This window comes from Hemibagrus wyckioides, linkage group LG29 (assembly GCF_019097595.1).
Source record: "Hemibagrus wyckioides isolate EC202008001 linkage group LG29, SWU_Hwy_1.0, whole genome shotgun sequence".
Lineage (NCBI taxonomy): Eukaryota > Metazoa > Chordata > Actinopteri > Siluriformes > Bagridae > Hemibagrus > Hemibagrus wyckioides.
Window position 1 is genome coordinate 2,657,182 of NC_080738.1, and position 15,648 is coordinate 2,672,829.

General features: G+C 40.0%; 1 protein-coding gene and 1 pseudogene across 1 annotated transcript; both read left to right on the forward strand.

Moving 5' to 3' along the window:
- The first annotated feature begins 456 nt into the window (after nt 1-456).
- LOC131348984 (butyrophilin subfamily 2 member A2-like) lies at nt 457-9,944 on the forward strand (annotated as a pseudogene).
- Nucleotides 9,945-12,370: 2,426 nt separating this feature from the next.
- On the forward strand, nt 12,371-15,577 carry LOC131348859 (butyrophilin subfamily 2 member A2-like; the record flags this gene model as incomplete). The annotated part of the gene is made up of 8 exons (XM_058384050.1): nt 12,371-12,731; nt 12,818-12,970; nt 13,281-13,406; nt 13,671-13,757; nt 13,954-13,998; nt 14,099-14,159; nt 14,751-14,806; nt 14,894-15,577. Coding segments are annotated over 8 exons (1,173 nt in total), but the record flags the coding sequence as incomplete, so codon positions are not given.
- Between the last annotated feature and the right edge of the window lie 71 nt (nt 15,578-15,648).

Consider the following 15,648-nt stretch of genomic DNA (forward strand, 5'->3'; position numbering starts at 1 on the left):
GATATTTACAAAATATTGCACTGGTTATTTACAGAAAAACAGTGAGAAGAGTGATAATATAATATAACATGTAGGTGAAAATATTCAAATACTATTACTTTGCTTATGCTTATTACTTTGAAATTGCTTATGTTTTGCATGACTGCGGTGCGTAACGTTTTCGGCACGTGACAAATGAAAACTGATCCACGGCGTGTATTTCATATCAAACTTTTTTCTTTTTTTTTTACTTTGATTACGTTTATTTCTGGAAACTTTTCCATCATGTAGCATCATATTCAGTAACTGCTTTATCCTGGTTAGCATCTCTGGAAAATTAAAGTAACTCTGGGAAATGAAAGCAACTAAGTTAGTTTGTCTGTCATGTGTAAACAATTATATTAAAAATGGTGTCCTGTCCTGTAAACACACCTGTGCTGTGAAGCTGCAAGACCAGTTTATCATCACGTCACTTCCTGTTTCTTCTGAGATATGAAGGACACGGTGCAGAGGATAAACGGACAAGGTAAGAGGCAGAAGTTATATTCTGATAAAATAAAAATATTATAAGATATTAATGTGTAAACATGTAACTACAAAAGGAAACAGTGTGAAATCAGTTTATAAAACCCTTTATTTTCTTATTATTCTTTCAATATGGTGTTATACATAAATATACATGCTATATAAATGATACATATTGATTTCATTTATGCATTTTCTGTTGGATTTTTGATAAAGCTTTTGATTTTCAATTATTATTATTATTATTATTATTATTATTATTATTATTATTATTATTATTATTATTATTATTTTTGTTTAAATCATATTGTTGTTACACATGGAATTACACAGACTTCACATTAACTCAGTGTTTATACCTTAAACAGAACACCATGTTACTGATCTGCATCGCATCTGTTCTAGCCTGTTCAGCAGCAGGTAGGTACAGTAGATAGAGTATGTCTACTTATTAGCAGAGAGATTCCCATATACCTGGTCTGTGTGTTTGAAATTTGTTCCATTGTCACTGATCTGCCCACGGATTGATCACTGAACCCTCAGGAGAGGGTTTATTATAAGTCACATTCAGTAACATCAGCCGTAATGGTGTCTTGTACTTGTTCTGTTTCTGTTCTCTCTATCAGAGTTCACCCTCGTCATCCCCAGTGCTTCAGTCTCAGCTCTGTTTGGTTCTTCAGTCCTCCTGTCCTGTGGTCTTTCTCCAGCTTTAAATACCAGAACTTTTGAAGTTCACTGGTACAAGAACATTCTCTATGAAAACCTAGTTCTGCTCTACAAAGACCAAAATGTCCAGGAGAACATTGGAGAAGACCAGAACAGGAGCAGGGTGTCTCTGATTGGGGACCTGGACAAAGGGAACATTTCTCTGAGACTAGACAACCTCACATTAGTTGATGGAGGAAAATATTTCTGCTATGTAAAGAGCATCAGTTGGTATGAGTAGGGCAGTATGACCCTGGTGGTAAAAGGTACGATAAAATCCATAAACAGTAACTTTATAGAGATGAGATGGTACTAGCAAGCACCTCTTTTTAGCACTAATTGGTAACTGCACATTTATACTGATTTACTGAATAATGAATGCAGTACCTGTAAGGAACTTAGATGCTTGTATGTCTTCTCATATAGTATCCTGTTTAGATTTATTACCTTTTTCTGGTTTCTTTTTCCATTAAACTCGATATGTTTTACACAGCATTAGGTTCCACACCCATCCTCTTATATCATGAAGCAGGAGAAAAGATGAATGTTACGTGTACGTAAGGTGGATGGTCACCCAAACCCACGCTCACCTGGAGAACTCACAAACAGCCACACTTACTACAACACTGGTACGTTATTCATTTGAATTCAATTCAATTTGAGTAGCAATTTTTAGAACAGACATGGTCACAAACAGATGATTTCTAGAAATCTGGATGTACATCTAGATTAAGTCCAAGTTTCTTGTTTCCGTCTGATTGACACCAGATCTAGTTATGAGAGCATAACTAAAATGAAGAGCTAATTCATGACAGCATGCATGACGGACCTGGACTTTAGAGATCCACCAATTGCACATAATAAAGGACACTGGAATGGAATCCAGTATTTTGATGGCTCTTCTTTACACTTTAACTGTACATTATATTTTTAGGTGAGCTGAGTAATCTGCATGTTTCCATGGGGGGAGGTTGTTGAAGGTAAATGCCCATGGAGGAGTGGGTAAGCGACTTCTGGGCATATTCGGCCCATAGGTGAAACTTGCTCCTGAGCTGCTGTTCTTGGCTGCAATAGGATTTCAGGTACCGGCCGAGGTCTTGGTTTAAACACTCAGCTTGACCATTGGACTGTGGATGATAGCCTGATGTGAAGCCTATGTTTATGCCCAGGTGTTCACAGAGCGCTTTCCATACTCGAGAGGTGAACTGGATACCTCTGTCTGACACAATGTCATTATGTAGGCCATAAATTGCGGAAAACATGTATCCATGGGAGCTCAGAAAGTCAAAAGCAATGTGTGACCATGGGTGCTGTGGCATAAGCAGAGCCACCAGCAGTCCAGCAGGCAGTTGATGGGATGCTTTGGACTGAGTTCAGAAAGTACAGGCCTTGGCACACCTTTACACATCCCAGGCCAGGGAAGGCCAGAAGGTGCTCTGCACCAGTGCAGTAGTTCTTGGCATGCCAGGGTGACCAGAGCTGCAGGATGTATAGATCCATTGGAAAGTTTGAAAGATTGAAAGCAGATGGGTTTGCATACTTTGGATTGTGGGCATTCTGCAGATGGGGGTCCCCTTTGCTGTGCTCGCTGGATCTCCTCCATTATGGGAGTGACAACAATGGAGGGGGGCACTGGTTCAGGGACTAGGGGCTGTTTTACAGGGTCATGATGGCAGGAGAGGGCGTTGGCCTTGTACCAAGTAAAGAATAATGCCCGTCTAGCTTGTCAAGGGTTGAGATTCTTTGTTTGAAGTTCTTATAGTATATGGGAGAGCATGGTGTGTACATAACACACATAGGCCTTCATGGTTGCTTAATAGATCAATATGACATCACTGTAAATGATAAAATAACGATTCACCAAGATCTTGAAGATTTTATTGACAAAGGCTTGGAAAACTGTGGGCACATTTGTGAGACCATATGGCATAATACCATACATGGCAGGTACTGACAGTGCCCAATCGTGGTATAGAAGGTGGTTTTCCATTGGTCTCCCTTCTTTATCAAAATGAGGTTTTAGGCAAACCTTAAGTCCAGTTTGGTGAAGATGTGCACCTCCCAGAGTTGTTTTAAGACTGGTGGAACCAGTGGCAGGGCGGCAGGGGTAGCAGACAGTGATAGTCTGTCCACAATAGTCAATGCATGGTCTATGGTTGTCATCTTTTGTCTCCATAAAGAAAAATCCTGCAGCAGCAGGTAATGTTGAAGGTTGAATGTACTCTGCGGCTACAGCCTTCTCAATATAGCTCTTCATGGTTCGGGTCTTGAGAAGGAAAGGGAATAAATCCTGTTCTAGGGGGATGCTGTCTGCTGCTCACAGGGCTTGCAGTCTGTAGTGTTGTAGCCTAGTGTAGTGTAGTTGCTTAGTCTTCTCGCTTCCAGCTGCAAACGCCATCTAGCTCCTTGGAGTGAAAAGAAAGGCCAAATGCATAAATCCATTCCTGGTGGTTTTATTGGACTGCCAGTCAAGACTCTCAGAGTACCTCCCCTTGGCACACCATGTTAAACTGGGTATCTTGAAGCCACAGGCTAAGCTGTGAGGGGATCTCGGAGCAGGTTGGAGCCCTAGAGGTATAGTGTGCATGACCCACCGGGATGTGGATATGCTCTGGCACTTACCATTCCAGTCACCTGCTGCCTTGCATATCAGGCTCTTTTAGGGCCTAAGGGAGTAAACCCTGACAGAAAATCTGGAGAAGGAAAACTCTTACTTCAAACAAACGCTGCCTTGCATCCATACCCACTCACAGGAAGGCTTTGGGAGTCAACACTGAGCACAAAAACCCGGAGCTGGAGTACCTCAGCAATGGGTTGAATAGTGGGACTGGGTTGACAACCAGTCTAGGAGAGGGAAACACTGACTCCAAACCTACATCTAAGGATCTCACTGTCACCATCTGAGCTCGCTGTGCAATGGCAGATGAACCTTGGCGTATATGGTGGGGCCATTTTTGCGCAGACTGTACTCCACCTTAAACCTCCACCGCACCGGCTTGAAGGACAGATGCACATCCAAGACCACCATCAACCCAAACGCTGTATCAATGGCAAAGGGGCCAGGACGGCAAGTGGAAGATGCCACTGGCAGCCAAAGTTCCAATCCTGCATACAGGTGGTTCAGTATATCGGTTGCTTGATGTTGACAGTATCATTCAGCACACCCTGAAAGCCCAAGCAGGCTTATTTAAGGAGAGCAAGGCTTGCTCCACATGGAGAGAGGCTTAGAAAATGTGGCCTAAACAAAGCTCGACCCCCTACTTACCCTGTTCGCAAAACACAATATTCCAGCAAAAGAGCAGTCTGAAAACAACCTGGATGCATCCTCAATCAAAACACTGGCACTTAATTGACTACACACTAGTGTTCCAGCAAGACCTCAGTGATGTCTTACACACCAGCGGGATGCCCAGTGCCGAATGCCACACTGATCACAGACTTGTTTGAAGCAAACTATGTCTCCAACTCAAACCTAAACCAAAGAAGGGTGGTCCCCCCAGGAAAAAGTTAAATATCAACCTTCCAGCCCATTCTACAATCCAAACATGAGGCTGAGACCTGTTTGGAAAACAATTATCCAGAAGCAATTTGGATCAATATGAAGAAAGCTATCCTACAAACATCAGGTAATATCCTTGGTTTCACCAAAAGAAAGCCCACCTAGCCCAGCATAACTGCACCAGAAGATTAAATGAATTCAGGCATCCCTGCAGCACTCTCCAATAAAAGCGCCCCTCCAGTGAAGAAACAGTGAAGGCTAAACACCAGCTAAAGAGTGGCAAAGCAGCAGGTGGAGACGGTATACCAGCAGAGATCTGGAAACACAGGGGAGAAGCCCTGCACTCCAAGCTGTGTTGCTGGTCCCATGGCAGACTAACCCAAGACTTTCATGATGTAGTCATCATCACCCTGTACAAGAATAAGAGAGAGAAATCTGACTGCTCAAACTATAGGGGTATTACTCTGCTCTCAATAGCTGGAAAGGTCCTTTCCAGGATTCTTCTCAAAACCTGTTTGTGCTTTGGCCTTTCAGAACCTCTCCGCATTGACAATGGCATCAAACAAGGCTGTGCCCTTGCTGCTAAACTCTTCAGCATCTTTTCAGCATGATGCTTAAGCAGACCATAACAGACATAGATGTGGAAGATGCCATCTACATCCATTATGGCTTTGACAGCAGCCTGTTCAACCTCAGATGTCTCCAGTCTTACACAAAAGTCCATGAACAGCTGATAAGAGAGCTCTTCAGCATCTTGTATCATGTTTCACCAATGCAGCCAGGCCATTTGGGCTAGAGGTAAGCCTAAAGAAGAATGAAGTTCTGCACCAACCATCACCAAGGGACCTTCCCCACTCTTCAAGCATACTTATTGGAGATACAGAGCTGAAGACAGTCCACCAGTTCACCTAACTAGGTTCAGTCATATCTTCAGATGCTAAGATTGACAAAGAGATTGATAACCACCTGTGTAACAACAGACATCTAACTAGAGCCACCAAGATCAACGTATACAGGGCTGTAGTTCTATCCACACTTCTATATGGCTCAGAGACCTGGGTCATCTACCACAAACACCTCCATCTCCTTGAGCAATTCCATCACCGCTGCCCTCGCTCCATCATCAACATGCACTGGAGAGACTTTGATGTTGAGGTTCTACAACAGGCTGAGCTCACTAGCATCAAGGCTCTGCTGCTGAAATCCCAACAAATCTGGGTTGGCCATGTTTGCAGGATGGAAGATAACAGACTGCCTCTTTTCTGAGAACTGTTATCTGGCCAACGGGACAGAGGTGCACCAAAGAAAGGGTACAAAGACTGTCTAAAGACAGCCCTCAACACATGTAACATAAACCCTAATGAGTGGACAAACTCTGCATTCAATCCAAACCTGTGGTGGCAGATCCTCCTGTATAGCAACATGAGCAGATAAGCACCACAGAAGGAAGGATCAAGGACCTGCCACCACCTCAACTCCATCCCAGACCAGGGGTTGTGGCCAGACCTTCCTCTCATGTATTAGCTTTTCCAGTCACATGCTCGCCACAAAACCTGGATGTAACCCAGAATTGGTTCAATATTCAAAAGTCTTAATGTTCTATGGAATTGGTTAGAAATCTCACCAACGAACCACATGAATCCTGCAGATTACAGTGTGTTAAGTGTTAAAGCGATTCTCCTTCTTTCTCTCTCAGACTCTGAAGGGTTGGTGAGTCTGAGCTCATGGCTGCTTTTCTCTCCATCGGACTCTGACTGGATCTCCTGTGCTGTGGGTTTTAACCATCAGGAAATAAGAGAGAGAAGAATTGTACCACTCAAAGGTAAGATATCTCTCATTATACACTTATCTTGTGCAAACCTTGGTGCTGGAGTAGTAAAATCAAGGGTACAGCTTTACTGTGTGAGTATGTGAGTGTATTTCTAAAAATAAATTTAAGGTACATCATAAGACATTGAGAGAGCAGTGATGTACCTTTATTATAAAAGCTAATTAGGAATAATTTTCTGAGGTTTACAACAGTTACACTGTTTTTTTTTTTTACTTTCTGGCTGTCAAACAGCAGTGTGTGAAAACCTTATTAACTGATGCTAATCTTCTGGCAGGATTCTGGAGGGACGCGTTCATCTCGACTCTAGTGCTGTTGTTAATTATCCTCATCACCTTCACTGTTCTGATTTTATTCAGAAAAGGTATTAATGACGTATTCATTAGTATCTCACAGCTGTAAAAAGTTAGGGACATTGGTTATACAAGGAACAAAACACTTTCTAATAACAAATTTCTAATAACAGTGTGTTATTTTTCTAATACAATAACAATATGGCCTGAATTACAAATATTTCTTCACTAAAAATGACACAGGATGGACAAACATCTTTTTTATCCATTTATAGTTAGAGCTTTATGTTTATATAACACCCATGTGAAACACGTCACTTCCTGTCTTCTTACATTATAGCAGGTATAAACAGTCATTCCCTCACCAGACTGTCTGCCCTGTCATTTCTATAAACAGGTTTCCCCCCCGCACTGTTCATCTTAAAAAGCAGCAGGTAGAGTTTGTCCATTACCTCTGTATACTACCGAAAAAAAACTATGACTGATGCGTTTTAGTAATTTCCAATAATATTTTCTTTCTTTTCTGTCATACAGCAAATTTTCATGAATCCTTACAGTCAGAGACGCTTCCTCTTAATGCTAAAGAGAAGATGACTCAAGGTCATTTTTATTTATAATGATGTAAAGTACGTGCTAAAATATGCCATGAATTACAATCATTTATTTATTAAAAACCTTTTTTTTTATCCATTTATAGTTTAAGTTTATGTTACGTAACACATATGCAACAAGTCACTTCCTGTTTTCTTACATTATAATAGTTATAAACAGTTACAGCAGTTATAAACATTCACTCACCTGCCCTGACTGTTTAGTAACTAGTAGGTTTTTCCTCTTTTTCTGTGAAACAACAGATTCTCATGAATCCTTACCAGCAGAGATGCTTTTGTTGTAAAGCTACAGAGAAGATGAATCAGGGTTTACTTCAGTCTTCAGTTTATTCCAAACATTATTATTTGACAATGATAAAAACCACATATAACTTCTAGTAATATTAGTATTATTTTATCTTCTTTTCTGTCATACAGCAGATTCCTTGTTGTCGAAGACGTTTCTTCTTAATGCTACAGAGAACATGACTCAAGGTCATTTTTATTCATAACGACTCAAAAGATACTCATTATAACCACACCTTCATTTACATCAATCATTTCTATGGATCATTAATGAAATAAGTGATAATAAATAAATAATATGCAATGAATTATAAATATTTATTTATTAAAAATTGACACCAGAATGACAAACTTCAAAACTCATTTATAGTTAAACTTCATGATAAAGAAAACCCATGAAACAAGTCACTTCCTGTTTTCTTACATTAAAGCAAATATAAACAGTTATAACAGCTTTTTTTTTTTTTACAGCAGTTATAAACATTCCTTCACCTGCCTGACTGTTTATTAACTCCTCTTTTTCTGTCATACAGGTGATTCTCACGAATCCTTACCAGCGGAGACGCTTCCTCTTAATGCTACAGAGAAGATGGATCAAGGTTTACTTCAGTCTTCAGTTTACTCCAGAGATTAATATAACAATAAAAACTTTCTAGTGTAATTACATGTTATTAGAATCACTGTGCTTCTTTATTATATTTAAATTCGTTTTATATTATTATATTAAATTTTAATAAAAATAGCATTTGTCAACAGAATACTGTGAAAAAGCATGTTGACATTTTTAAAATATATTTTATTATTTATTTATTATTTATGTCGTGTCTCTTCACAGGTATCAGTTTATCATTTGAACCTCCTGAAGCATCTTTTAGATCCAGATTAAGAGGTACATCAATCCTCAATCCAATTAAATCTCAATGTTTTTTTTTTTAATCAACAGTGAATAATCTCACACTGGATCAGCTCATGAATCTCTGAAAGTGTCCACTGATTGTTGTAACGTCTGGGACCCCCGCCCTATGCGGGGCTCGACCCCAGACGCCCGTGGTGTGTGTGCACACGCCAGCACACGGTGTAATGAGACCCATGCGCAGGATTCAGCGAAGCACTGCTTTTATTACATTTAAGACGCGACATAGGGAAACAAACGTAACACTAGACATGGCGTGGTTAACTAAACTAAACAAAACCTAGACCTTAGCTTGGACATGGAACCTAGCAAACAAAACCCCAACAGAAACCACGGTGCAGATAACAATCATGGACCAGGACACAAACACAAGGATCCCTATTTATAGGGGTAGACATTAGGGCTAATGGGATACAGGTGACAATCAGGATAGGAACCATAGGAAGGGCGTAACAAAAGACACACAAAGAAGCAGGCTTCCAAGGTTCACCTGCCAGCGCCCTCTCTGGGCCTGGCAGGGAACTGTCCAGCTGTTCCTGACAATTGTAAAAGTGTGTTTTTTTTAAAAAAAAGCTGCAGTGACTCTACATCTAAATTTCCTCATGTTGTGAGTAAAGAGGAGCTCGGATCAGGGGAGTGCTACTGGGAAGTGACGATATGGGAAAGACCATTAACTCAAGAGCGGAAGTCGTCGTGGAGTGTGGGAGTGATTCAGAAATCCCAGTCAGAGAAGACCATCAGAGCTCTGTGTTATGAAGGAGGCAATAAGGCATAGGCTAATACTGATCAGTTCAGTGAAATACCCTTTGATAACAACATGCAGAAATCAGGGCTGATATTAAACAGTGAAAAGAACGTTCTTTTCTTTTTCAATGCAGATAAAGCCTCTGATAATTTTCTCTGTGCATTTCATAACATTCCACATGGCACATATTTTGCGTTGTTCAGTCCAGGAGTGAAAGATGTGTATTCTATTAGAATTCTAAATTAACATGAACATGAAAAATCAGCTAAAAAAGTGCAGAACAGCCAGAGGATTGATTTCCTGTTCAGCAGCTACAACTTCCTGTGTGTAAAATAAAATCAAAAGAAATCAGAGGAACGTTTTCACACTCGACATCTCAACAAGTCTAACAGATTCAGATTTGGGTTACGCTCCTGCTGGAGATTTCAGATGGAACAGATGACTGTTCCATCTGAAATGTTCATGTTAAATGTTCGTGGATCAGAACGCAGAATAATTATTGCATTGTCTCATCATGTTTTATTTTTTTAATCAGTGTTTAATGCTGTACATTTGCTTGTTATGATGCTGTGATTTTATGTTGTTATGGATTCTGTTTTATTAAATTGAGTTTTACAGAACTGTCTCTTGTCTCACTTCACTGTTCTGTCGAGGACGAATCTGTTCACAACAGAAACTTTATTTACCTTCTTACTAATGACCCCTTATTTATGTTTTTACTGTTATAACCTTTAATTTGAATTCATTCTTTACATACAGATAGATAGATAGATAGATAGATAGATAGATAGATAGATAGATAGATAGATAGATAGATAGATAGGACAGATTAACTCAAATTAACCCAAAATTATTTATCTGAATATACTTTTTTTTGTTAATAATAAATAAGCTCAATTAATTTAATTTATCGAAAATTAAAGATATTGCATGTTTGTTATATATTTTTAAGTATTCAATACTTCCATCCATCTATTCTCTATACCTGCTTATCCTTCTACTGGGTCACAGGGAACCTGGAGCCTATCCCAGGAGACTACAGGCACAAGGCAGGGTACACCCTGACAGGATGCCAGTCTATCGCAGGGCCCAATCACACACACATCACACACACTCACACGCTATGGACAATTTTTCAGAGATGCCAATCAAGCTACAGCGCATGTCTTTGGACTGGGGGAGGAAACCGGAGTACACGGGGAGAACATGTGCACTACACATACACACCACTACTACATGGCGACCCCTCCTCTTCACTCTGCACTGTAACTCATGGTATTCTCTTCAGTCCTGTCCATGTCCCACTTCTTCTTAGCTAACCTCTTCCTCTGAAAACTATCCTGAACTTCCTCATTTCAGCACCAAGTCTCCTTGTCTTCTTTCCTCCTTCCAGATGACACACCCAGCACCTTTCTTCCTGTCTCCCTGATCACTTCTGCTGTAGTTTCCCAGTCATCTGGCAGCACTACCTGCCCACCCAGAGCCTGCCTCAACTTCTGTCTAAATTCCTCACAACATTCCTCCTTTTTCAGCTTCCACCACTTGGTTTTCTTCTCCATCTCTATCTTTGACCTCTTACAGACCATCAAAGTCATCCTCCACACCACCATCCTATGCTGTCTGGCTACACTCTCTCCCACTACCACTTTACAGACACTAATCTCTTTCAGATTGCCTCTTCTACATAGGATGTAGTCTACCTGTGTGCTCCTACCTCCACTCTTGTAAGTCACTCTATGCTCCTCCCTCTTCTGAAAATAAGTGTTAACCACAGCCATGTCCATCCTCTTAGCAAAGTCCACTACCATCTGTCCTTCAAGGTTCCTTTCCTTAACTCCAAACTTGCCCATCACCTCCTCATCACCTGTGTTCCCCTCACCAACATGTCCATTAAAATCTGCTCCTATCACCACTCTCTCTCCCGTGGGAATACTCTCTATCACTTCATCTAATTCACCCCAGAATCTCTCTTTCTCCTCTAACTCACAACCTACCTGTGGGGCATAACCACTAACAACATTCAACATCACCCCTTCAACCTCTAACTTCAGTCTCATCACCCTGTCTGACACTCTCTTCACCTCCAGAACATTCCTCACAAACTCCTCCTTCAGGACCACACCTACCCCATTTCTGTTACTATCTACACCATAATAAAACAGCTTGAATTCTGCTCCTATACTACGAGCCTTGCTACCCTTCCACCTGGTCTCCTGTACACACAGTATATCCACCTTCCTTCTCTCCATCATATCAGCCAGCTCTCTACCTTTCCCTGTCATAGTACCAACATTCAGAGGTCCTATTCTCAGTCCTACACTCTTACCTTTCCTCTTCTCTCTCTGTCTACACACTCTCCTCCCTCCTCTACTTCTTCGACCAACAGTAGCCCAATTTCCACCAGCACCCTATAGGTCAATGGCACCAATGGCGGTCATTGTTAATCCGGGCCTCGACCGATCCGGTATGAAATTCAGAGTACTGACGATTCGCATGGTTAAATTTGGCAATGTTTTACGCCGGATGCCCTTCCTGACGCAACCCTCTCTATTTATCCAGGCTTGGGACCGGCACAGAAGTCACTGGACTGTGACCCCATGGCTAGATTGTGTTTGAAACTTATAAAATGTTGAATTCAGATAAATTCATCTAATTAAACAATCCCTGACTTGAACGTGAATTCCATTCTATAAGCTATGATGCAGCATTTCAATAAATGCTACTGCAGTTTATTTACAAATAAATAAAACATAAATTGTTATCCAGTATGATAAATGAGACCCAGGGTCCAGCAGGATGTTTGCATTGATTGCTGTTAAACAATTAGAGGAACAATTTGAAGGTGAAAGCTCAATGTTAAAAGCTTTGAACTACTGATTAGAAGGTTATGAAGTTCCATTGTCACCAATCTTGATCATTGAGCCCTCAGGAGAGTGTTTATTATAAGTCACATTCAGTAACATCAGCTGTAATGGTGTCTTGTACTTGTTCTGTTTCTGTTCTCTCTATCAGAGTTCACCCTCGTCATCCCCAGTGCTTCAGTCTCAGCTCTGTTTGGTTCTTCAGTCGTCCTGTCCTGTGGTCTTTCTCCAGCTTTAAATACCAGAACTTTTGAAGTTCACTGGTACAAGAACATTCTCTATGAAAACGTCGTTCTGCTCTACAAAGACCAAAAAGTCCAGGAGAACGTTGGAGAAGAGCAGAACAGGAACAGGGTGTCTCTGATTGGGGACCTGGACAAAGGGAATGTCTCTCTGAAACTAGAGAACCTCACATTAGTTGATGGAGGATGCTTTGTAAAGAGCATCAGTTGGTATGAGAAGGGCAGTGTGACCCTGGTGGTAAAAGGTACGATAAAATCCATAGTACCCTATGTAGACTTCTTGCTTTTTTCTGGTTTCTTTTTCCATTAATCTCAATATGTTTTCCCACAGCATTAGGTTCCACACCCATCCTCTTATATCATGAAGCAGGAGAAAAGATGAACGTTACCCGTAGGTCAGGTGGCTGGTCACCCAAACCCATGCTCACCTGGAGGGACAGTGCAGGAAGAGAACTCGCAAACAGCCACACTTATTACAACACTGGTATGTTATTCATTTAACTTAAATTTAATTCTGTGATGAAGTGTCAGAAACAGAATGTGCAGAATCCATACGAAAGGAAGACAAATCCAAAGGGGCAGACAAGAACAGCAGAAACCCAGATAAACACAGAGCAATGCATGAACATTTGTGGGAACTAACAGTACTTCACACCGAGAGTAGAGAGAGAGCTCAGTATCCAAAGATATTAATGTTCTACTGAATTGGTTTAAAAACTCACCAATGAACCACATGAAGCCTGCAGATTACAGTGTGTCAAGTGTTAAAGTGATCATCTTACTTTCTCTCTCAGACTCTGAAGGGTTGGTGAGTCTGAGCTCATGGCTGCTTTTCTCTCCGTCGGATTCTGACTGGATCTCCTGTACTGTGGGTTTTAACCATCAGCAAATAAGAGAGAGCAGAGTTGTACCACTCAAAGGTAAGATATCTCTCACCATACACCTATCTTTTGCAAACCTTGGTGCTGGGGTGCTACCATCAAGGGTACATCTTTACTGTGTGACTATGTGAGTGCAGCTTTAAGAATAATGTATGGTATTAGATCATTAGATGCATTATAAAAGCTAATTAGGAATGATTTTCCGAGGTACAACAGTTTACCTCATTGTTTTTTTTCACTTTCTGGCTCTCTAACAGCAGTGTGTTTGGAAAACCTTATTAACTGATGCTAATCTTCTGGCAGGATTCTGGAGGGACGCGTTCATCTCGACTCTAGTGTTGTCCTTAATTATCCTCATCACCTTCACTGTTCTGATTTTATTCAGAAAAGGTATAAATGATGTATTCATTAGTATTTCACAGCTATAAAAAGTTAGAGATATTGGATATACAAGGAACAAAACACTTTCTAATAACCACATACCCTAAAGTGTGTTTTATTGTTCTAATACCATGTTACATATTTCTATGATGGAAAACAGATTCTGGACTTGTAAAAATAATATGATAGTCATTTCTATGAACAGGTTTCCTCCCGCACTGTTCATCTCATAAAAATGCAAAAGCAGCAGGTAGAGTTTTTCCGTTTTCTCTGTATTCCTTCAGTCAAAAACTCTGAATAATACATTTGAGCAACTTCTAGTAATATTTTCCTCCTTTTCTATCATACAGCAGATTCTCATGAATCCTTACCAGCAGAGACGCTTCCTCTTAACTCTACAGAGAAATCAAGGTTTTATTTTTATTCACCACAACACTCATTACTGTCACTAAAACCACACCTTCCTTTACTTCAGGCATTATTATGGATCATTAATCAAATATGTGATGTGGAGAAGTATGTGATAAAATATGCCTTGAATATCTAAAAATATTTATTTATTATTGATTAAATTGACTAACTTCTTTTAATCCGTTTAAGGTTTATGTAATGTAACACATATAAAACATGTCACTTCCTGTTGTCTTACATTATAACAGTTATACAGAGTTACAGCAGCTTTATTACAGCAGTTCAATCACCTGCCCTGACCGTTCAGTAACTTCGTCATTTTTTCCTTTTCTATCATACAGCCGATTCTCATGATTTACTCCAGACATTATTATACGATAACGATAAAAACTGTTTATAGTGTAATTATCATTAGAATCACCATATAATTAAGCGTAGCTTAAAAACTAGCTTCTATATTGAATTTATAGTTATTTCTTTATTACATTTCCACAAAATAAAAGTGGAATTTGACAACGGAATCCCGTGTAAGGGCAACATTTTGTAAAATAGATTTATTATTTATTTCGTGTGTCTCTTAACAGGCATCAGTTTATCACGTGAACCCCAACAATCGACTGAAGAATCTTTTAGATCCAGATTAAGAGGTACATCAATCCTCAGTCTCTTTTCTGTGTTTGTATCTATTCACTGTTTGTCTTTATGATGAAAATTAAATCTGTTTTAATCAACAGTGATTAAACTCACACTGGATCCATCAACAGCCCATGAATCTCTGAAAGTGTCCACTGATTGTAAAAGTGTTTCCTTTGATAAAAGATGCAGTGACTCTAAATCTAAATTTCCTCATGTTGTGAGTAAAGAGGGGCTCGGATCAGGGGAGTGCTACTGGGAAGTGATGATATGGGATAAAGCATTAAAGCGGAAGTCGTCGTGGAGTGTGGGAGTGATTCAGAAATCCCAGTCAGAGAAGAAGATGATCAGAGCTCTGTGTTATGAAGGAGGCAATAAGGCATAGGCTAATATTGACGAGTTCAGTGAAATACCTATTGATTACAGTATGTCGAAAATAGGGCTGTTATTAAACAGTGAAAAGAACGTTCTTTCCTTTTTCAATGCAGGTAAAACCTCTGATAATTTTCTCTGTGCATTCCGTAACATTCCACATGACACATATTTTGCGTTGTCCAGTCCAGGAGTGAAAGATGTGTCATATCAAAATTATAAATTAACATGAACATGATAGAAAAAGTGCAGAACAGCCAGAGGATTGATTTCCTGTTCAGCAGCTACAACTTCCTGTGTGTAAAATAGAATCTAATCAAATCAGAGGATCATATTCACACTGGACATCATAACAAGCCCAACAGATTCAGATCTCAGATGACCGGTGTGTTGTTCACAGCCACGTTCATGACTCGAGGATCAGAGAGCAGAATTATTACTGCACTGTCTGATCATTTTTTAAATATATATATATATAAAAGCA